Genomic DNA, 23,789 nt, shown 5'->3' with positions numbered 1-23,789 from the left:
CTTTGGAGGCTGAACAGGCAGCAGAGCCCCGCTTCACTGCGAGTGGAGCACCCATTGTGATCCACGCTGGCAAAGCACATCACTGGACCACACCCAATACGTCATGACTCATCAGTCCCCCTCTGCTGTCCATCCATGCCAACAGCAAAGAGAAGAAGAGCCAGAGAGGGAGGGGAGATCATGAAAAGAAGAAGGAGGATGAGGAGACAGACACGCTGAGACACAAAGAGAGCAACAAACAGATGAGTGCATTGTGGGTGGGACTCACCAGCTCGACCGAACCATAGTGTTTCCTGCTGAAGTCTCCACGCCTGCAGCCCAGGTCCTCCGAGGCAGAGCTGTAACACAAACGCATGGTCAGACACACGGCCTATTTGTCCTCCATCACACCACACAAACACACATAAACGGTCACATCACTCATGCACAAGGGGCAGTTGCAGCATCTGCTTTTCTGAAGTCTCTTTATCTCACTTTGTCTTCTTGTTCATGGCCACTTTGTTCATACTACGTTCTTTCTTTCACTCGCCCCTTCCCTTTTTCTTTCTGTCTTTCTTTCCCCTCCTCCTGTCTGTGCCTCTGTTGGCAGTGGCATGGTGACTTGCTGGGAGCGGCGGCCAACCCAGTTCTGATTGAGATGTGGGTCCTGATTGAATTAAACCCGAGTGATAGATGGAGACTGGCTGCGAGAGCTGACTGCTGGTCAAATAGTCAAATGCACACACAGAGTAGATACAATCACTAATATATGTGAGGGAAAGTGACACACGCATCAGACAGAAGAACGAAAAAGTAGTGCTAACAGGAAAGTTAAATATGTTTTAAGCTCAACAAGAGTAACAATGATTTTAAAGTTTATGTGGCCTTAAAAGCCACTTGTAACATAGACCTACTGTATATCACATATTAGGAACACAGTCACAAGTTTACTTTTTCTCTGGCGTCACATAAATCAGAGTAGTTGATACGACTACTAAAATCCATTTCACATGCAACTGTACAATTTATTGAAAGCTTCTCAATTAAAGCTGAATGTATCTTGACATATGATGTTTTGGGAAATACGCTCAGAGTTATCTGAGAAGATCAATACCACTCTCATATCTGAGTCCATTAGCTAAGTTTAGCATAGCATACAGATTGGGAACAGGGGGGAACAGCTAGCCTAACTCCCCACAGAGTTTAAAATCCCCCTACCAGCACCCCTCACATGGATTATTTTGGTGTATAAAATACATAGAGAAACAGGTTGTGGTCACAACTTGAAATGTTTTTACATTTCGGAATGAATGAGCATTTTTGATAATATTTTTAATCTTAAAACAGAGGCAGGCTAGCTGTTTCCACCAGCCTTTAGGCTAGGCTTCATATTCAATGCACAGACAAGAGAGTGGCATCAACCCTCACATCTAACTCACAACACAATGACCCAACAAGAACTTTGCTGGAGACTCTGGCTCCGTGTATTGGCAGTGAATTGGCCAATGTATCTCTGAACAACCCATGTATCACTCCTTAACTTTAGTCATGATGATCATATTACTATCGATCCACCCCGATCCATACAGAAGAATCACTTGATAGCATTGTAAAAAGCCTAAAATCGTGGAGTGAAATGAAACAGAAAGAACAAGCTGGGATATTATTCTGAAATGATCAATTCATCTAACTACACACAGCCAGGCAAAACAGCAGTGTTCTCAAAGCTCCCTTTTAATAGGATTTGATTTCTTTGGGAGACTAAATGTAATACGAATCTGGTTAAATCCTATTAAAAATGAAGTCATTAGACAAGCAAAATCGTTGCCAGTGGTAAGCGACAAGGTATGCCAAAGCAATTTCTCACATTATGCAGGGACACTGGTTAAACTGGGAAAATGTCAGGAGGAATAAGGTGGTTATAGTGGTCGGTCAAGGTTTGTAAGAAGAAGGCATCACGGATTAGACTGATGATGGAAAGCATGATACAAACCCGCAGGTGTCGGTACGCTACCCATGCACAACAACACTTCGCACATGCTGTCAAAATGCAAAGTCAGCACCCCATATATAAAGACATTTGATTGTCACGCTGCAGCTGCATGAAAATGGAGATTGTATCTAATCGGTAAAGCATGCGTGACCCTTGTGTTGCCGAGGCAAAACAAGCATTTGATATAGTTTAAGGGAATAGTTCGTAAAACGTATCATAAATTGCTCAAAATATCAGCAAAATATGTATCTAGTATCTGTACGATTGTCCGAGCCGTGATATGACCTGTATGCTTTTTGCTTCCTCTGTCTCTCCAGACCACATCCCCCACTCCCCTTCCATCTCCCCCCTAACTCTTCCCTCTATGGTCAGGTTTCTCTCTCTCTCTCTCTCTCTCTCTGCAGAGGAAGAGATGAAGGCAGAGTGGGGCTGTTAATACATAATGTAGACTCAAGCTTAAAGGACATATTTTAAAGTGCATCTGTACTACAGGATGTAGCCTATCCATCACTGTTTCCTTACTCACTCTCTTCCTGCTTGCTTGCTTTGGCGACTGGGGTGGGGTCTGCTGGAGCTCCATCGCAGCATGTACTCCATCGCAGGGTCCTACCTCACCCACTTTTTCTTCTCAGCACCCAGGTAGCTATCTTTCCTACCCTTCACCTTTCCTTTAAGACGGGGTCACGAAAAGGATTGTACATTGGAGGGGGATAATTAAGTGGCACCCATCCCACCCACCTTGCTAATGAAAACCACTCTATCTCCTAGTGAAGCTCATCTCCTTCAGGAAAGGTCTAATGAGTCCGGGGCTTTTGGTGATGTTTAAATGTATATATGAATAGATATTTTGTTGAAGGCAAAAATGACTAAGTGAACAAAATAGATGTTGAGGTTTGTTTTTTTTGTTTTAAAATTGCATGTAGCATCAACAACAACTCTCAAGTGGCAGTGGTTCAAGAGAGATGTTTTGTTGAATAACCTTGGTTAAATGGTTTGGCTTTTTGGTTTGAGTTATTATGCATCAGTCACTTGGCGCCTTTTGTGCACACAGATTTTTTTTCAAAACCTCAACACTTGGCTGTATAATGCCCGAAGGAAAAGTGTTGGCTGCCAGGGTGAGAATGTTCCTTTGTTTATGTGGGAAAATATTCATTTGTCCAATTTTAGCTTTTTCACTTTTTAAAATGAGAGGTATTTTAACACATGTAGGAGGTGTAGCCTGTGGTGAACTAAGAGAGCTGTTTGCCCACAAGGTGTTTTCCTTCAGACCAAACAGATAAGCAGCACTCAAGTGATGCTGACACCTATTAAAGAGGTGGAACGGGCCAAGGGAGTAAAATGCCTGGAGACTGATGAGAAACAACAGAGTTCTAGGAGTTCAACGCAGTGAGAATGACACATCCAGATTTCAAGTACAGTATGTACGAGGAGTCAAAGCAACAACAACAAAAAAACATCCTCTAACAGTGGTGATTGTACCGTTAGGAAATCTTCTTCTACACCAAACTAAGGACTGAAAATTGTCCCAGTTATGTTTTTGCTCCAAATCTTTAGTTTTTCAATATTGAGTAAGTGCTGAGTTTGAGCCAAGATTTATTCATTTATTTCATTATTATTATTTTTGTTTTGAATAAGACTGCTTACAAAGCACTGATATTATGAGGTTTTATGTCTATTTTTTATTCTCTTCTTTTTTTAGCGACGCTAGCTGTGTGGCTCTGGGGGACAGTGATGCTGGTCAGTCACTTCAGTCCACACTGAAATATCTCAACAGCTATTGTTTGGACTGCCATGAAATTTGGAACAGCCATTCATGTTTCCCCTAGGATGAATTGTAACTTCAGCATTTAGCACAAAGCTGTGCCAAAGTACAGCCACACAGAGCTGCTAGCAAGGCTGCAGACTCTTCAGTCTTGTGATAATAACTATATATAAATAGGCATGCCCTGTTAACCTACACTCTTGACATGCTGCATAACATGTATTTGAGATTTACAGTTGAAACCATTATCCTGCATTCAAAGCTGTCCGTGTGTTTGGATATCATAACTTGAACTCTGCACCCCGACAGTTCAGGTATCCACTTTCCAGCAGCATAATGGCTGTTAGCCAAAGAAAAATGACTTTGAAAGCTTGTACCAATGAGAAATAGCTCTGAAACAGAAAGAGGTAAAATGGATATTCATTACTCAACTGCTGCCCTCAGTAATGGAGTACGGGAAAGGTTACAAATTGTGGTTTCTGTCACAAGGCAATGGACAGCGGCCACCGAAAGGCTCCATACAGTAAAATGTGAAGTATAAATCACACTGCCACCCATCATATGAATCCTCCTTGTGCCGCTCAAGAAAAAGCCAATCCTTTTATGGGTTACATCACCTACCGTGTGACTCTTTAAACTCTTAAATCATTCAGTAAAGTGGGTCTCTCTGTTTGACAGAAAAGCCAGAATACACCAAAGAACCTTAATGCTAACAGGTGTAGAAGAAATACCAACCACAAGACTGTGGAGAGTGACGATGGAAAGCATAGAAAAAGCTCATCAACTGGCAGAAGATTGAGAAATTATCAACATTTTGCATCTCTATCTCACAAATACATCCACACCTGGCAACTACATCTGACAGTCTAAATAATTCAAATGTCAGTCGACTGTTTTCTGCAGCAGTTCCCACTGCAGAGCTGTGAGATTCAAACATTAAATGACACACATTAGAACTGTTCTCACAACAGTTTTTTCCTCCATGTGTAACAGGTCCACTTGGGTGAATCCAAATCATTTTTTTGAGATGCATGAGACTTGATATTGAGTCCCTGCGAGTAATAACAAACACAGATGATACAGATGCTGCTTGGTGCACTACATGCACAGTACACACAAACACCAACCCATCAGACACTTCAGTACCACAGCTTCTGATTAACTAATAAGTCACAGTCATTTTGCTACAGTGATGAATGGAGGGGCCAATTCATGCAATAACAAGCCATAGCAGCAGAATGACAAGAGCATTTAATGAAATTATCCTTTCACTCTCTTTGGTCTCCTCTCTGTCCCGTCTCTGCACAATTGCTGCAACATGGACAGAAGTGGCTTTGTTGCTGGTAGCACTGTGGCATAAGAGCTGTATGTTTACTATATGATATCTCTCTACAGTGCTCAAGTGTCACTGCAGCCCTGAGCTCCCCGGTGTTGCTTTAAAACTGGTAAAGAGCTGCTGCAGTGGTGGCATTTTCAGATCCATCAACAGTAAGAGGCTGGAAATGAGCTACCACAGAGTAACCTTGGACTACATCTGAACTCAGCTGCACAGTTAAAGCCAGATGCTCGCCTTCAGCGCGGCCACATACGTTATTCTGTTGCTGCCATACACTGCCTGAGGTGCATGCACCTCCAGTCTACCTTGAACTGAAAGGCACGACATGAATTATTCACGATTTTCCGTGTACACACTGTAATGTCTGTCCTCCCCCAGAAAAAGAAAAAAAGATAGCTCAATTAACAATCAAGGGATGAACCATACAGTTTTATAAAAACTAGCTGCACATAATAAACCAGCGTTGTGGCATAATTAAAAGCTGTTGTGGCGGAAAGAGTCTGTTGAGGAGCGTCAATACTTCCAGACTGGAGACTTGTGGATTCAGTGGCGCTCAGTTCGCCAGCCATCCCAGAGTAAATGGAAAAAAGATCAATAAATCGTGCAGTTGATACATAACTAACTAAATAACTAGACAACTATGAAAACTCGACCCAAACAGTCGATTATTGTAAACATTATTAGCCGATCCAGCAGGGTAATAAGGCACTTTACGCACCAACAAACGCTGTGTAAACCGGAGCAGGTGTTTCCAGCTTCGCCTAAATTGCTCGGGGCTGCATAATAAAATATGCCAGTGCTGCAGGGATATGACAGAGCGACGGCAGAGAGCTATGCATTCAACAGATGAGAGCTGGCATGCAGAAACACAGGTAACAGCAGGATTTTGTTTTTGTTTTGTTTTGGGTTTTTTTTTACCGCTGATTGAAAGTCAACAGTTTGTTAGACGCTGGATCCACACTGTTCATGTCCCCATGCGATGTCAGTCCAGCGGACAAGGCGACAACAACAAACCGGCGTCTCTCTTTTTTTGTCTCCCACCCGTCTGTTTCTCCTCTCGCTAAGAGCTCAGGAGCATCACTGCGGCGCAAACTCCGACAACAGCTGATCTGAACCCGGTTGGTGGTCGGACTCTTGTTGGCTCTTGGCTCTGCGCGCAACTGGTCACAGCATGATGGTGAAGCGGAACAGCTCTGCCATAGGAGCTGTGTGTTTACTGTGTGATCTCTCTCTCCCCCTCTTCCTCTCTCACTCTCCCTCTCCCTCTCTCTCTCCCTCTCTCTTACACACACACATCAGTGGTGCATTTCAAGCCGACACAGTTTTATGCTGGAGGCTCTGCAGAGCAAAAGGCACCATTCAGAGCAGATTATTCTTATCGCTCGTTTTTTTTTTCTTTGAGTTGCTGTTACATCACCGTCAATTACGCGAAGCTTCTCTACAGTGACAGTATCCTGGAGCGCAAAGTGATGTCAGAATGCAGGACTGAGGCTGAGGTTCTCAGCTCGTCACCCGGTGTGAGCTCTGAGAGCAAATATGAAGGGAACCCTCGACGTTTTTTTTACATTTTTGAAGTGATTCTTGGTAAATTAGGAACAGAAAAATGCAGATGTCTGTGCGCAGCTTTGCATCATCCAGTGTCCAATTCATCAGCTTTTATTTTGAAATAAATCCAAATTTGCAAATAAGTCACGCCTTTATGAAGGTGAAACTAATGGCTTAATTAATAGGCTATTAGTAAATCATGAAATAATCCTTAATAGGTCAATTATAGACCATTGATAAGAGCAGTTTTGGGGTTGCCAGGTGTTTATCTTTTCAAATGCTACAAATTCAATAATAAATACTCACCCACATTCTAATCAGCTCTGACCTTATAAGTGTTAGTAAGACATTAATCAAGGTTTTAATCCATCAAGTCTAAAACTGTAAATATTAATATGTTGTTTATAGATTCATTTTTTTTCTTCCACAACCTGGCAACCCAAAATCTGTTCTAACAACTGATCTATAAAACATTAGTGAATGATTTAAGCCATCAGTTACGAGTTATACATCCTATATAAATGGGTAGCACCATTTCTCTCAGAGGAAAATGATCTTTGTGTTTCTTTGGCCTCTCAGATCCTCACCAATCAATCACTCTTAAGAGCTCTCCAGGGTCTACCCATAATCCCACTCAGCAGGAGGTGGAGGCAGTGATGAGGTCATTCATTCATTCATGCAACCTCTCTCCTCCTTTTCTCCTTTTTTTTTATGTTTTCAAAATGCACTTTTCTACCTTCTATTGATTAACTCCTGGGTTAATCAACATTCTGGTCTCCTGGACGACACAGCGACACATGCACAGATCTGAGAGCGGCGTTTATTACACTGCTGCCATGTTCATTAGAGGGATTGAGTGACAACGTGCCACAACAAACATCCACTCTTGTGTTTTGTTGACAACTGCTTGACTGCCTCATTGTTTGGGATCCCACAGACCTTGATACTGTATGTGTAAAAATAATAACAATCACCTATTGTTTTTCCTTTACATGTTGTTTTTGTGTTTTTCTGGTCTCATTAAAGCCAAGTACTGAAAAGCATTGAAGTAGAGAATCTTTCATTTGCCACACACAGGATCTGCACATTTGATGAAGGTGACAAAATACAGAAATGAGCATAAAGCATTTTTATTACTAGAGCTGAGCCAATAAATCAGCTGACATTAGCTTATTGCAGACGTATCACTATCGTGTGTATAGTACATTTCGTATGTATCTTGGTCACAATTCTTTAAACATAGAACAAATCTATTGTTTATGTCATGCTCATGATAAAATAAAATTACTATATCGTTATCAGATTATACAGACATAGACACCAGCTTCAAAAATCCAGTTTTATCCAGTTTATGGTTATTAACGGTTCATGTTTTTCTAGGGTGAAGTGAACGAATGTAGCTTCCTCTTTAAAAACATATACAGTGTTTTATCCTACGTAGTTTATTTAGTTTCATTGAGACGTTAAAGTCACCGAACTTCCTGTTCGACCTCTTATGAGCAAACTTCAAACTTCAGTGACAGAAATCCAAATAGGGTTGTTTAGGATTTGGGAGAACTGTGTAAAATCTGCTGTCAGCATCAGTCACACGTAGCTTCATTGTATTTTACCATGTTTTACAGTTGGGAGCCTGAAACCCCAAACAGAAGTAATGTTTCATATTCTGTAACGGACATCGGTCATCAGCTCAAAAAAATGTTTATAAGCAGTTGTCATAAAAGCGAGGAAGGTCATGTATCAAGGTGATAAAACAGTGTTACGCCATTAAAGAAGGCCTGGGGTCTCCTAGACGACAAACACAACAAGGATAAGATCACATTTTTTCAGATCAGTGATAAAACAATATTCACATGCCCATATGTAAAACAGAAAACAAAGATCCTCTCCTGATGAGATTCCAATGTAAGAGATGAGGGGACTAAATCCACAGTCCAATTTTTTCTAATGAAGTGGATGTTTGCCAAAATAAATTGCCTGATTTTTATTTCCTCTGACAGCGTTTCCTTGCTGAGCTGCGGTGCAGGAATCGTAAGAAGAAGAATGAATTCAGTCCTAAAAAAACTGAAAGCTTGGCCTCAGTTCGCTTTGGTTCAACATAAGAATGTATTTTGTCCCGCGTCCTCTACATTGGAATATCGTTACAATAGAAAAGGATCTCTTCTCAGCCAGTATGGACAGCTGGTGCAATCACAGCGACCACAGCAGAAATGGGCATGTGAATATTGGTACAAAGACTGACTTGAGAAAATGTGAATCTGTCCTTTAAGGTTCTTGAACAGTCAGGGGGAGGATGGGGAAAAGGAAATAAAAGGCTTAAAGAAAGTACTTGTCACTTGTCAGTGTGTGCAGTGAGCAATATTGAACATTTGAGGGGGAGGACATGTAAAGAAAACAGAGGAACGAGGCAAAAAAACATGTCAAGAAGGACTTTAATTCTCCGGTCTCTGCTCACACACGCAGAATAGCAGGTGACATATGAGCTTAGGAAAATCTGATACCTTCACAATAGCCCAGCCACTGCCTGTGTCTCCAGCTCAGTCTACACACTACACACACACACACACACACACACACACACACACACACACACACACACACACACACACACACACACAACATGAAAGAGTGCAGGAATGCTCGGCTCAGGCTACACGACACTCAGCTGCTCATCAATTTTTAATCAGTAGAAACCCCCCTCTGTGGCTCGCCACACCACAGGAAAACACCTAAAGCTACTGACACACATGGCATTTTCTCCCGTTTCCTCTCTCACTGTGGATGCACCTTTAAAAATAGCTCGGGTTGAAATGCAGCTGAAATCTGCAACGGCCTGGAGAAAAACAACGCTGTTTCAATAAAAGACCACTGAAAATAAAACCTTTGGTTTCTCACGTCAGGATCGAGTTACAAACAACCAACCTGAGATACCTGAACACCCCGACCTCTAATTAGAGCCTAGAGGCTGATCTCATACACACACACACACACACACACACACACACACACAAACACATCCAGAGACACTCATACATGTTGCATAAGCACAACTTTGTCACACGCCCTCCCACTGACACGCACTGGCCTCGATGTCCTTTGCATAAGGGCTTCTGGTTTTTTCAACGGTCGCTTGTAAATTCGGTCTGCAACAAGGGAAGTTCAAATGGGGAAGACTTCCTGTTCAAAGATTAACGTTAATGTCAACGTAGGAGCTATCGACCTGAATGCAGAGCAAAACTGTTGTGAGAGAAAGAGCTGGTGTAATGTGACAATTGTCTGCTGCAGGTGATGAATATAATCCACTGGTTCCTCACAATGACCTGAAACCGAGACCTGCTTCCACAAACATACAAGAGCTGTTTGTGTCTTTTGTGATGCCCTCAATGAAATCTCTACTGCTAAAAGACAATTTAGACAACTCAATCTGGCTGTAAATGTGTGTTGTTTAATTTACAATCATGTAAGAGTAAAGAAAAACATATATTCAGATGTGAGAAAATGGGACATTTTTTGCTTGAAAACTAACTTCAATCAGAATACTTGCAATTAAATTCAAACGAAGACTAAACTAGACTCATCGACTAATCCGACTTCCAACAGTCATGGCTACAGTGTTGAAATTGACCTGCAAATATCTGGGAACTGTGTTTGGTGACGGATTGAAATTGAGTGAAAACACAGATGTATTTGTGAAAAAGGCTCAGCAGCATCTGCACCACCTACATGAACTTAACTCCTTTGGAGTAGATCTGAGAATACTGACATTTTATTCCTCTTTTATTTAAAGTATTTGAACTTTTTCATGTATTTTGCTTCGCTTTGTCAAGAGGACAAGAACTGACTGTAAGGGGTTGTCAACCTCAACTCTTAACTTACCGGCAAAACACAAAGATGCCTGGCACAGCTCGACACTGAACAAGCCCTCGACAAGGCATATGAGATTATCAGTGACCCCACATATGACTACTTTTAGCGAACGCCATCAGGACTGTGTTTGAGATTACCAGCATGTCAAACAAATAGAAGTTTGGTTTTATTCCAGAAGCCGTTAGACCTGTGGTCAGTTTGCCCTGCGCATACACCGAAAAACCCACTTGTTATTCTGACTTCTCTCTATTGTTTTTAAATCATAATATGTACCTTCGTCTTGTTGAGCAGCTATGGACTGGCCACTGTTATAGATCCTTTTTATGTGTGTAGGTGAGTTGTTCATGTGTGCTTCGACGACACCGCTGCCTTGAATTGCTCCTTCAGAGACGAATAAAGTTCTCTTCTGAATGGCTCTGCCTTGAGCTAATGATGAGTTTGATAATGGATTAATCTGTTGATTGCATTGATTAAAAACGGCCTAAAAACATTAAGATGAAGTCTCCAAAATTCTTGTTTTAGCCAATCAACAGATACGCGCATCAGAACATACAGCTGCTATGATCAGACTGAGGCTTTGACACAGAGGTTGTGTATAGGAATAGGATCAAATGAAAATAGAGTGTGTGGAAGATGCAAAAAGGTTGAAACTAGGTCTACTGGAATGAAAAACCCATATTCCCAAGAGGAGAAATGATAAACCTATTAAAGATAGTGAAAGCAGTTCTAAAATTTAAAGGCCCCCTGTGGATTATTTGACCACTAGTAGTGTTATGAACTAATGTTTTCAAGAGTAGGCACCAGTTTTGTTTGCATCATGTGTAGCCATTACACTTACCAACAGTTGGTGGCTGTGACGTGCCAAGAAATGTAGGTTGCTGGTAAACAAACATGGACGTAAGCAGTGTAGGCTTCAAACTCACAATAATCTCATCTGCAAATGTTTCAGGAGCAAGGAAAATTTATTTAACAAGTATAATGATGCTTCCTGGTGAGAAACAGACAGGAAGATATTCAAATTTACAATGATATAAAAGAGAGAGAAACAGAATATTCTCACTTTCAAGAAGAAAGAAATGACTGTTGATAAGATTATTTTTGTGGATTCATTTGCACTTGATCGGTTTAGTGTTTCAGCTGTATTCATGACAAAGCAATTCAAATACTAATGAGGCTGCATATCACCTTTTCATTCCCATGATCACACCATTTGCTCACGGATTAACCCAATTTAGAACTACAGTAGGTGTCACCATCTTCCCAACCACCATCCGTGTACATTCGTGTGTCACCGAGCTGCTAAAACAAACCTAAAGGTTTCATCATCCCTCAAAAGTAATCTTCTATTTTGGATCTATTAGCTAGGAAGTATAAACTATAACCCTCAATCTTCAACACGTGTGTGTGTGTGTGTGTGTGTGTGTGTGTGTGTGTGTGTGTGTGTATGCGTGTGTGTGTGTATGCGTGTGTGTGTGTGTGTGTGTGTGTGTGTGGGACCTGACAGTGATGGACTATCCCAGGCTCTACATTCCCCAGACGAATGCAACTTCTAAAGATCAGGATATAAATGTAGGTGTAAGCATTATAGTGTGTGGGTTTACAATCCATGCATCAGTCCGCGCCACTGGTGGTTGCGGTGCACAGGTACACAAAATGCATGTGTGTATCCGATGAGCACTCGCAGGGTTATCCCCAGCAGTTGAAGCCAGTTGAAGCTGCATGATGCGGATCAGGAGCTCTCGAGTCAATAGTTCGCTAATCCCTCGGAGCTACGCCGCCTTCTCTCTGGACAGCTGCCACGCCGGCCCTTTAGTCTCACGAGTAAGCCGTGTCTGACCACGGCACCTTTCCCACGCGTAGGAGAAACACTGCCTCTGTTACTGTGTGTGTGTGTGTGTGTGTGTAAGCACACAAAGTGATTAGATGTGAGGTTACTGACACTAGATCACACTGGGTCCAATGGGATTCATTTGTCTAAATACAGATGTATGAAAATATGAACAACATAGTGCGACCCGCTACGACAAGTGTCAACACAGTGGGGTCTTATCTGCCACACACATCCAGGTGCAACATGCAAATCATTAGACCTGATATGATTCCACTTTTCTTTGATGAGGCTTTGTCCCTGGATAATATGTAACCTGTGGGAGGAAGCAGTAATGATAGATGGCTTCATTTGATTATGGAATGATTCAACCATTGTTTATCCACTGGCACTGCTGTACACACTGGAACAGTAGAAGCAAATTTCATCCATGTTTTTGTTCCTTGTTAAAGGGGTTTTCTTTGGGGAGTGTTTCCTTGTCTGATCTGAGGATCTAAGGACAGAGGACGTTGTGTGTTGTACAGATTGTAAAAACCCCCTGAAGCAAATTTGTGATTTGGGTTATAGAAATAAAACTGAGTTGACTCGACCAGTAGCAGCAAAATGGTGAGTTCAAGAACACATTTAGCGTGAGCTGTGAACTTTTTGGCAGTAGTGGAGAGTAACTAAGTACATTTGGTCACTGTCGTTTTCTTTTTATTATTCGTTTAATTTTATTTGATGCCACTGTATTCCTCAACTCCACTACATTTTAAAGGGAATTGTTGTTCTCCACTACATTCATGTGTCAGTTTCAAATAAAGACTTCTTTTTTTTCCATTAAAACATTGTTAAAGATTAAAACAATGGTTCCCAAACATTTTTGGCTTCACATGTGCTCAGTAAGCAGTTCCACCAAAGGGTTATTCCCTCTTTAAAATGTCTGAGGCCCAAAGGCGTAAAAAATATACAAAATAAAAATAAATAAATAAGTGTTATCTAGGGTGGTCTCATGACTCCACAGATATATCTTGTGATCCTTTGGTTCCCCTTTGGAGAGGACCAAACCCCAAGGTTGTGAACCACTGAATTAAACCACCTTATTATCTCCAATGGGCCCATTTTCTACACATTGAGTACTTCTACGTTCTCCTGACCTTTGACTTCAGGAGGAACTTGAATGCAGGATTGATGAATCGATTTACAGAAAATTAATCTGCAACTACTGATGGTTTTTGTTATTATTCAAGCAAAAAATGCCAAAAACTCACTGGTTACAGCTCCTCAAATGTGAGGATTTGATGCTTTTTTGTTATAAGTAAAAAGTAAACTGAATATATTTGGGTTTTGGACAGTTGGTCTAATGAAATAAGCAATGTGAATGCTTTGCCTCAGGTTGTAATCATAAAGGGATATTTTTCACAATATTTCAGACATTTTATAGACAAAACAATTAATCAAGAAAATTATCAGCGGATTAAAGATCGATAATGAAAATGATTGATAGTTGCAGCCCTGTAATGGAGTGTTTTTACATTGCTGCGTTGGTACTTCAACTCGTATAAAAAGGAGCTCAGTGCATCTTCCACCATTGTTTGGAAATGAGGAAATGATTCAGACTTTTTTACAAGTTTAAACCTCTTGAAGTTCATTTCGGTGAGCAATCAGCTGTTTCCCCCTTGTTCGTAGTTCAAGCTCACATGTTCTCTACTGGCAGTCATATACACACATAATCACATGAACACAAACACACACACACACACATATATACATGCAGATGATTTGGATTCGGACCTTGGCCCCTTTGTTCCTAGTGCGTCCCAAATGCCAGCGGGTCACCATGTGGCCTCTGTGAAATGTCACGGTGTCAGGCTGCAGCGATTTATGATGGCGCTCTCATTAAATGTGATCAGGTGAATTAACCTTTTGTCTGTAACGATCAGGCCGGCCCTGGACACCACTCTGCCCTTTGGCCCTTTGGCTACGTGTGTGTGCTTACACTTTTTGTGGGACGATGCACTTTAGTCCCGGTTACTGCTGAGTATGAGTACAGATGAAGGGATATGTCCGTACTTGTTGGCCATAATAACATACATCAGTACAGAACACAGAGAAACACAGTGAGCTTGCTGTGTGTCTGAATGAAACCCTCAGCTGAGACCACCTGCTCTGTCACTGCTTCTTAACGCACTTACTCCTCCTAGTGGAAAAGTGGGAATGACCAGTGCACAAGGAATGTCATGTCTTTACCGTCTTCACTGCTTACTTTGAGTTTTTCTGCAACTCATCACTTTGGTCTTCTCAGATTTAGTGTCGCATCAAAAGCTCAAACTAACAGGTCAAAATGTGAGAAGTGTGAAAGCCTTTTCTTATGTCCACTGGGCACACACTCATAGTCACATCAGTGTTTCTACAGGGAGAGTCTGCCCTCTAGTGGTCAGAACTCTCATCACAATGAAATGAGAGGGAACTCAAAAAAACTGTATATATAAGAGCTTACATAAGCAACCACTATTTATAATTCAATCACATATAGCTATAATCAACCCTCTACTGCATTAACAATGTTTTTCTTCCATTTCACTTGTTTTTTTTTTTTTGGGGGGGGGGGGTTGATATGAGAAATGTTTATCAAAACATACATAGGGTCACGTCTTTGTGTAATAATTTGGTAATTTTTCTAATTATGTAAAAGTTAGATGTGAACTATGAAAGTGAAAGTTTCAGAGTTTCCTCCACGGGTTTGTCTTATTATCCATTTATCATTATTATTATTATTATTATTGCCATACTAGCAGCATGTAGGTTGATCCACTAATGAGGTCCCTTCATGGTCCTCAGAGGATGAACCCTCTGACTTTGGTGATCAGCTGTGTTTTTACCTGGCGTCTCCATGGAGGTCAACTTTGTGGTTTTGAGTTTTCAACATTTGCTTTGGTGCAGACATTCATCCAATTCATTTGTCCAGTCCTGCAAAACTAATCACATTCCCATCAGTCTCAGCCCTACTTGTGTTTAATGCCAATTAGGAAATGTTATCAGCTATCAGGTTAAGCAAAGATAGCGGGAATGGCAAATATTACACCTGCTTGGTATCAGCATGTTGTCACTGTGAACCTGTTAGCATGCTGGCATTAGTATTTAGCAAAAGGCTCTCAGGTGTCCAAGCACGGCCTCCCAGAGCTGGTGACGTGGCTCTTGTTGTTCTTTGTTATCTTGATTTTAAAATGTTAGGCGTCACTTCTCTGGCATGTTGCCACACCTGGCTCTGCTTTCTGAAAGGGTGTTCCCGCACTAAAATGCAACATTATACTTGAGTTCCTCTTTGATTCATCACAAACATGCCTGAGATATTACAATCTGTAGAAAATTAAATATTTATAAAAGGAGGGGGTGTGAGGATCAAAAAGACTTTCTGATGCCTCAGAGCATCAAAGTGCAATAGAGGCTTTAGTGAGGCCTTTCACTCTCTATTGGAGGGTGTGTTTATTTGTGCTTTTGTGTGAGTCTACAACTGTATCTTCTACAGTACACACATTTGCATTGGGTTTTTTTTTTTAAACCAAAACAAACCAAAAAAGTTAACTTAAACTTAACTTAAAAATAGTGACATGCAATATAATCTCTATACTACTGCAGCACTAGGCCTGCAGTTAGTGAAACTCCCTTTAAGTTCCTTTTTTTAAAGAATGTCCACACTTCCAACAACTTCATTTGAGCCACATCTTAACAACCTCCACTGAAAATACACCGGTCTTAGATGCTTCTACAGGTACTTTCAAACTGCACTTCCATCTCTTTCACCGTTTCCCTCTGTTGCTCAGTCTCTAACCAAGAAGAGGTTTTGGCCGGCCTCCCTTAAAACCGCAGGGTAAAAATGTACAACAGTAACCCTTCACTGGCTCCATTTCCTCCTCCGTCTCTCCTGGATCACTCTTTAAGGGTTATGACGGGGGCAGTGGGCTGGTGTGAAGCAACTCACAGTGTACACACAGACGGTGCCCATACTGCGCAGACTTCCTTTGAGCTTTTCATACTCTGCTCCGTTCCTCTGGCACTTCAACACACACTCACATTCACTTTGCGAATGTGAGTCTTGTGTGCGTGTGGCTTGTGGCCGAGCTGGAGCTGGCCGCATCTCCAACCAATACCCAGCTTTAAGTACACTGTGCTGGGTTTATTCCAGGCAACTATAATGGGGAATATTTTTCCAGCCTCCAAGCTTTCCCGAAGCAGTGCACAGTGCATCTTAATGTGTAGGCATGTGTCCTAAAGCCCTAAATGGAAGCAGATGTTCCCCTCAAAGAGTCAAAGTTTACATAGGGCTGTAATCAAGCGAGGGATTTTTTGGTATTTTTTCTTCTTCTAGTAATTTGAGTCTATTTTTCTGTCTAAATGAGCCTGGTGCGCTGCCTTGTGCGCATGGCTGAACTGCGCCGGGTTGTGCTGAGCTATGCAGCCACATATGGGAGTGATTACAGTCCAGTGTTTATCAGACCTCACTGAGGGACTGACTGTACGGCTGAGCGGAGCAGAACCGCCCTCGTGCAACACTTTTTCGATTTCCCAGCTACAACCTTCTATGGAAATCAGACATGTGATACAATATTGCACAAACACTGCGCAAGCAATCGTAATTCCTGGAAGCAACATCTTTTAAGGAGCTGCAACAATTTCATTAATTGACTAAACTAACCTACAACTATCAAGTTCAGTTTCCTCAAGTGATGTCACTTGAGTCCATGTAAGTTGTGGCTTACAAGTTTGAAAAAATGGGGGTGTGGAGTTATTTTACCAGACCTGTGTAGCCAGATCCTCATCTTTGACATGAGCCACTACTAGCACAACACACCAGTATCTCTGCCTGAACCGTTGGCAGTCATGTTGCATTGTGGGTAATGTAGGTGCCAGGTTTTGATGGAGGAAGAATGTGCAGAATAAAAAAAGACTGACGTCAGTTTAAAGTTGTTGACACCGATTCTTCATTCTTTCTAGTCTGAGCTGCAACAAACTGTTATTTTCATTTCAGATTAATCTGAACCAACTAATTGAATATCCAATCTATAAAACTTCAGAAAATAGTGTCATCGCAATTCACAAAAGTCTAAGATGACATCCTCGACTGTCTGGTTCTTTCTGACCAACAGTCCAAAACCCATTTACAATGATGTAAAACGCTGAAAATCCTCCCATTGAAGGAGCTGAAAACAGAGAGTTTGGATTTTTTTTGCTTAATGAACGACTCAAAACAATGAAACAATTATCAAAATACTTTCTGCCAGACAAATAAGCATTGCAGCTCCACTGATGCAAGAGGAAAATCTCTGGCTGTGATCAGTGTCCAATGCGCATGAGAGCAAAATATGATTCACTGTATGTAAAGCAGACGAGGGCCTTGAGTCAGCAAAAATGTCAGTTGGTCCATCATTTCAGCAGCTCCCCGCTGGATGCTTTATGACAGACTGCAACACAGAGGGAGCCCCCGGCAGCCCAGCCTATCACAACCACTTTCACTCCGTCTGTAACAGAGCACATCAGTATGGTCCTGCCCATGTACGGTCTGTTCGTACATTCTTAGATCTAAAAAACATGAAAAACACGTCTGACAGTGAAAACACATGTTCTTCATTCACAGAACCCTTTGAAGCCTACTGTAAAAGCTTCACCAGGAAACCACATGAGGACAAACCCTAATACATATTTCCTTCTGCTTTTTTTTTTACTTTTAAGACACATATGTTTAAAACTCCCTCAGCCGTTTGTTTACAAAGCACGTGAACTCAGCACGGTGCACTTCAGCCACATCTGGAACCGGTCTTGTGCCAATCTAACAAGCAGCAAGCTACAGCAGAACCCCTGGCAACTGTAGTCACAAAACATTGTGGGTTTGGCAGCGGGCGAGGTTAATGAAGACACTGATAGCGTTTCAAAGCAAATGCACTCAAACAACCCCTGAAGTGAGGGGTTCAGGGAGAAAGGAGAGCGAGAGGGCGAGTGAGGGATAGAGACTGTCAGAGCTTCAGAGGCTGCAGCGCGTCAAGGATCTATTTTTGCTCCGCTAATGTGGCTGAGGTTGCAGGGTGAAGTTATCACTGCTTTCACGATTTTTGTTGGGTGGGTGAATGGAGTCATGCACGGATGGTAAAAGCAGGGAGGGGCTGAATGACATTGACAAACTGAGTGGACTGATTAATGAGCAGCGAGCATTAATCAAAACTCATTAATCCACACGTCAAACCTAATCTTTCCCTCTTACATTGTAAACAGGCTCTTTATCTGAACGTATTTGTTCATTTTGAGCTGCAAAGTCAAACCATAGTAACATGCTGTAATCACACATTGCCCTGCTTTGGGTTGATGAGAAATAGGCTTTTCTTCTCTCATGGCGATTCTCCCTGCCAGTGCATGCCTTTCCTTAAATGAACTACAAATGTTCTGTTATGGATTGACGAGCGAGACCCAAAAAGATTCCACGCGATGAGGTTAGTTTCCACCACATCAGAATCCGCTGATGCTGGATTCATAGAAAGCATGTTGCTGACTTCTTGCGATTTCTGATACGGAAACATGTTCCTCCGGAGGTCAGGGTTCGTATATTTGCTGGTTTGTAGCACTGCCCGGAAGCAGCGTCCGTTCACATGGTTTTCCTCGGTCTCGCTGGCACTGTCTCTTAGAGTTATGTTTGTTCTGCCAGCGCGTGGTCAGAGTCGAGCCAGTGCTTTCTTGGCTCCTTCAAGTGTCAGTGCGTAGTCTAATCTTATTCACACACGATTAGCCGGGGCCGACTGGAAGTGCTCTGACACAGGCCACAGCCAAGAGCTCAGTGACAGGCAGAGTTGATGGAGAAACATGACTCGATTGTTATGGAAAATAACGGAAAGCGACACTAAATAGGTTAGGATTTGTTGTCACTGGAGCACATCCAGACTCACTTCTGTCGAGTTCAACACTCCAGGGCAAAGGGCTCGTCGGATGTTGTGTGTGCTTGTGCTCTGGCATAATAAACTCAAAGAACACTGCTGATTTAGAGAGAAGAATCTATTTTTGTTATTACACACATTCCTTTTGCTTGTCAAAACCTGGCGCCCTCTTTACCCATAATGCAACTTAACCACTGACAGTTTGGCTGGAGGTTTGGGTGTGTTATGGTAGTAGTGGTCCTTTATGTCCTGACAAATGTGGACAGACACACACACACACACACACACACACACACACACACACACACACACACACACACACACACACACACACCTACATATGTACTGTGAATACACAGACACACATACATAAGCTACAAACATGCAACAACTTACACCTAGCAACCACCTGCACCCAGCACAGCACAGCAGGAAAACGACCAAACAATTAGTTCCAGTAGTTCGTTGAACTTTTCTGCTTTCACCTGCAACTCTGCGGCCACTGCCATCAGTGAGAGTGTCTGCCAACTGGCAGTCCGCTCACTGTGTTAGTTAAGGCTTAGTCACGATGAAACAGTGTCCAAAACACAGTCAGAAATAATAATGTGATGTGATGTGTTTACCTCAAAGCAGATTAACTCCTGGGTCTTAAAAGAGATCATGACAGCTTTACCCGATGAACTGTTCCTGAAGATTTTGGATTTTTTGTTGTTAGCTCCAACAGTTAATCGATTGGCATATTGACAGGAAAGTATTTAAAGTCAAATAAAATAACTCAATAACAATGTGTTTGTCTTATGAGAACGTAAACTGAATATCTTTTGATTTTAGGTGGTTGGTTGGACATTTCTCCTTGGATGTTTTCCATTTTAGTTTTTTGACATGTTGTAGATTAAATGATTAATCAAGAAAATAATCACGTTAACTACCAATGAAAATAATCTCGTTGAGCCTTAGAGAGTTCTCTAATGTGCTGTCTGATGCCTCTCACACTGAGACTCTGTAGTCTAGAAGAAAACGAGGGCAGATCAATATCTAGATAAAACTACCTCATGACATACTTCCACAGGCGTAACATATGGGAACACTTCAGCCATTGTGTGTGTGTGTGTGTGTGTGTGTGTGTGTGTGTGTGTGTGTGTGTGTGCGCGCGCTCACGTGTGATTACGCACGTGAAAGCAGAGTTGTAACATACAGTGCATGTCCTTCTGAAACTGTCCAAATGTGTTAGGTCTGTATGGCCATGCCCCTCTGCAGCACAATGAATTATACACAGCCTCCTCAGCAGCAGCCCTTTACTTGAGTGTCTTTCATATCCCCTCAGTATAGTGGAGAATCTATTTCCCCATGCAGTAGCACTTCAGGCCCGGCCCAGATTGATTGTCTGTTAAACTGCTAGTGTCTGAGAGACAGTCTGCCAGGAAGCCTCACAATGTGAGTCTGGGTCCACAGCATGCAAGAGAAGGAACAGACCCCTTCACTGCACTGGATAAATCAAGAAAATTAGATGCGATGCGTGATTTGAAAGTAAGTGCTTGGCACAAAGCTGGCCAAAGTCAAACCTCGCCCCCGCATGCGCCACGCACCCTGAATACACTATACTGTATGCCTCTATTTGGAAAAGGGAAACCCGGCAGCCTGGGGGGGATATCTCCAACACACAAGTCTTGCCATCACAAACACACACACATACTGAGACAAAGTAATCAGCTGTAAGAGCAATGAAGCGAGATCCATGAGTAAATTTGCGCGCCTGCACACCTCCACAGATCGTCTGAAATAGCAGGAAATGAGAGTGGAGGTGGGAGGACTGACGCTGATACGACCAGAACAATAATCCAAAGACAATGCAATCAAGACGATAAAGACTGGAGCTGCAATGATTAGATGACTGGGGAAAAATTAATCAGCAACTATTTTAATCATCAATTTACTGATGAAGTCACTTTTTCAAACAAAAAGGTCAAACATTTGATGTTTCGACTTGTGAGAATTTTCTGCTACTCCCAGTTTACATGGTAGTAAATTGGACATTTTGGGGTTTTGACCCAAAGGCCAGGGGTATTTCACTTGTTCCAGTTTGGGTCGATATAGCACAGACACAATGAGCTATTTTGACCCAGTGTTAATGCTGGCTTTTGCATAACTGCTGGACTATTTACCCAATCTAAAATCTGGTTATTCTGACCCAGTTGTACAAGCTCAAGTTTTATCATAAAACTGTCACAAATGAATGAGTGTAAATGACGAGTATATGACGTTAAAAACTGCACAAGATACACCTATTATCAACAATAAAATACATGTGTGCGTTTCACAGACAAACATTAATTGACTACTTCAGGCAGATTAATCGACAATGAAAATAATCTTCAGTTGCAGAGCTACTGAAAGCACCCCAAAGATTACTGAATGTCTTATGATGCTTTAACACAATTGCCATCACAAGTTCCTGGCAAACAAACCTCAGGAAGAACACTGCGTGATCATGCAAAGAAGAAGAACCGGTGTGACATCAGTAAAAGTGAAAGCCTTCACCAAATATTTACTGGTCCAAACCACAGCGCACAAACGTCAGATGGATGGACCACAGAGGGAGCTGGGCAGATTAAGACATGTACACAGCCAGTGCCATCCTCCTGGAGGAGCCCACAGGGCGCCACATATCTCTGAAACCTCCCGGAGGTTCGCCAATAACCAATTACACCGTTCAGAGAAGTCATATCAGCTGCACATGATGTGGTCTATCTGCTACCAAGACCCTTTGCCTTCATGTGTCTGTTGCCTTTCAGACTCTCTCTGTGTGTGTGTGTGTGTGTGTGTGTGTGTGTGTGTGTGTGTGTGTGTGAACTCACTGATCCCCAGCTGTGCCTCAGTGGCATCAGACTACAGCCGGTGATCTGAACCCCTCAAATATTCTCCTGTTCTTTTGGGGTTTTTTTTTTACGGGGGGGGGGAATTAAAACCTGCATATTTCCAGCCCTCTATGGCACAGGATTGGACAGCATTGGGGGCCTTGTGTTTGCTGGGCTGCCCAATCAACACCTGACTTTGGCTATAAAATGATGATTGACAGTGTCCTGCCACTAAGCGACACTGTCAACATTGCAGTCAGGTGCAGACGACACGTATCCGTGCGTAACGAATCCCCCCACAGTCAGATAGGAGATGTGAACGCACAGTGTTGAGATTTAGAAAATAAAATTAATCATTTTTAAAAAATATAATAAAAAAAAAAATGAAGATGAACAAAAGGAATCTGTATGTTTTAGCCACCGAGGAGGGAAACAGAGACGGTAGTGTGACTACTCGCTCTTTGGATGGACAATATGATTTGGGGCATCCCTCCGCTCCAATGCTCGCGCGCGCGCGCGCGCACACACACGCACACACACGCACACACACACACACACACACACACACACACACACACACACACATGTACACACAGCAGATGCTGGCTAAATCACCAACCGACAAGGTGCAAGACACCCATTAAAACTCATTGCTTTGCCTCGTGTAAAGTGCCACTTCTGGGCAGGGGAGAGCAGTTTCTGTGGGATGGTCTAGCCATTTTTGATCACCCCTCTTGTCCCAGACAAAATCGGCTCCACCAACAAAAAGAAGGACCTACCTGGTAATCTCGAAGCTGCAACCTTTCCGAAGGAGCAAGGCTCTCTTCCGCATGATGCCTTTGTCTCTGCCGAGGTACACATTTTTATCTGAATTCATGGGTGCTGGGCGAGCAGGTTGACTCTGGGAAACAGCAGGGCTTCCTTTCCAAGGAAAAAAATAAGTCAAAAAATCGAGCGGTGGACTGCGAGAGGCGGAAGACAAAAAAAAGAGGCAGGCTGGCCGAAAAAGAAGAGGAGGGAAAAAAATCCTTTGACGCTCGGCTCACCTCAGCGGAGCAGGGAAAGTGATCTTGCAGACTTTTTTTTGCCCCCCTCAGGCTAAACACAAGACGGTGTGTTGAAGCTTTCAGAGGTGCATGGTGTCGGGGTTGGTGGTATCTCCATGCGGGCTTTATTTTGGAGCGGGCTGTATGCGGGACTGCTGCAGTTGTCAACCTGAGCCGTTGTGCTGAGGATTCCCCGCCGCCACAAAGATCCTGTGATCCTGAACTCTGGAGCCCACAGCGCTCCTTCAGCCTCAGCCCGACACTGAGTGGCTGCACGGCATTGACTGAGAGAGAGAGAGAGAGAGAGAGAGAGAGAGAGAGAGAGAGAGAGAGGGAGGGAGGGAGAGAGAGAGATGGTGCTGGTCAGAGTGAGGGTGAGTGTGTGTTAAATTGAGTTACTTTATGCGTGGGAAAGGAAGAGAAAGTGACAGAGAGAGTTGCACGTCAAGCCTATAAAACACTGCTGTTATACTTATATTCATAAAGCCAGAATTAAGAGCAGCCTAGCTGCAACATCCATCACATAATATGTGGGATATGCATATAGTTGTTTTTTTGAATTGCTTAGTAAAACAAAGACAATCCGTCTGTTTTAATGTGGTGACTCAGGGTGAACAACAACAATAAGTATCATCATCTTTCTGTAGACGGACAGAACAGTTCCTCCACCTGAGGAGATGTC

At 42.5% G+C, this 23,789-nt stretch overlaps 1 protein-coding gene across 5 annotated transcripts in view; it reads right to left on the bottom strand.

The window, feature by feature from the left end:
- garnl3 (GTPase activating Rap/RanGAP domain like 3) overlaps positions 1-23,349 on the bottom strand; it is a 70,427-nt gene extending 47,078 nt beyond the window's left edge. For 4 of the 5 annotated variants that reach the window (XM_023423985.2, XM_023423988.2, XM_023423986.2 and 1 more), the window contains exons 1-2: positions 22,841-23,349; positions 269-338 (exon numbers count right to left, since the gene is read on the bottom strand). In XM_023423985.2, the coding sequence (XP_023279753.1) occupies positions 269-338; positions 22,841-22,938 (168 nt within the window). In that variant the 5' untranslated portion in view covers positions 22,939-23,349. Of the gene's footprint in view, positions 1-268; positions 339-5,988; positions 6,277-22,840 lie in introns of those variants that run through there. The other variant, XM_023423987.2, reaches the window with a different exon arrangement.
- Positions 23,350-23,789: the final 440 nt, after the last annotated feature.

Source organism: Seriola lalandi, unplaced genomic scaffold (genome assembly GCF_002814215.2).
Source record: "Seriola lalandi dorsalis isolate HSWRI2012SDOR001 ecotype SW California unplaced genomic scaffold, Sedor1 jcf7180002054695, whole genome shotgun sequence".
In the NCBI taxonomy this organism is placed as follows: Eukaryota; Metazoa; Chordata; class Actinopteri; order Carangiformes; family Carangidae; genus Seriola; species Seriola lalandi.
This window is presented reverse-complemented; position numbering and strand designations above follow the sequence as displayed.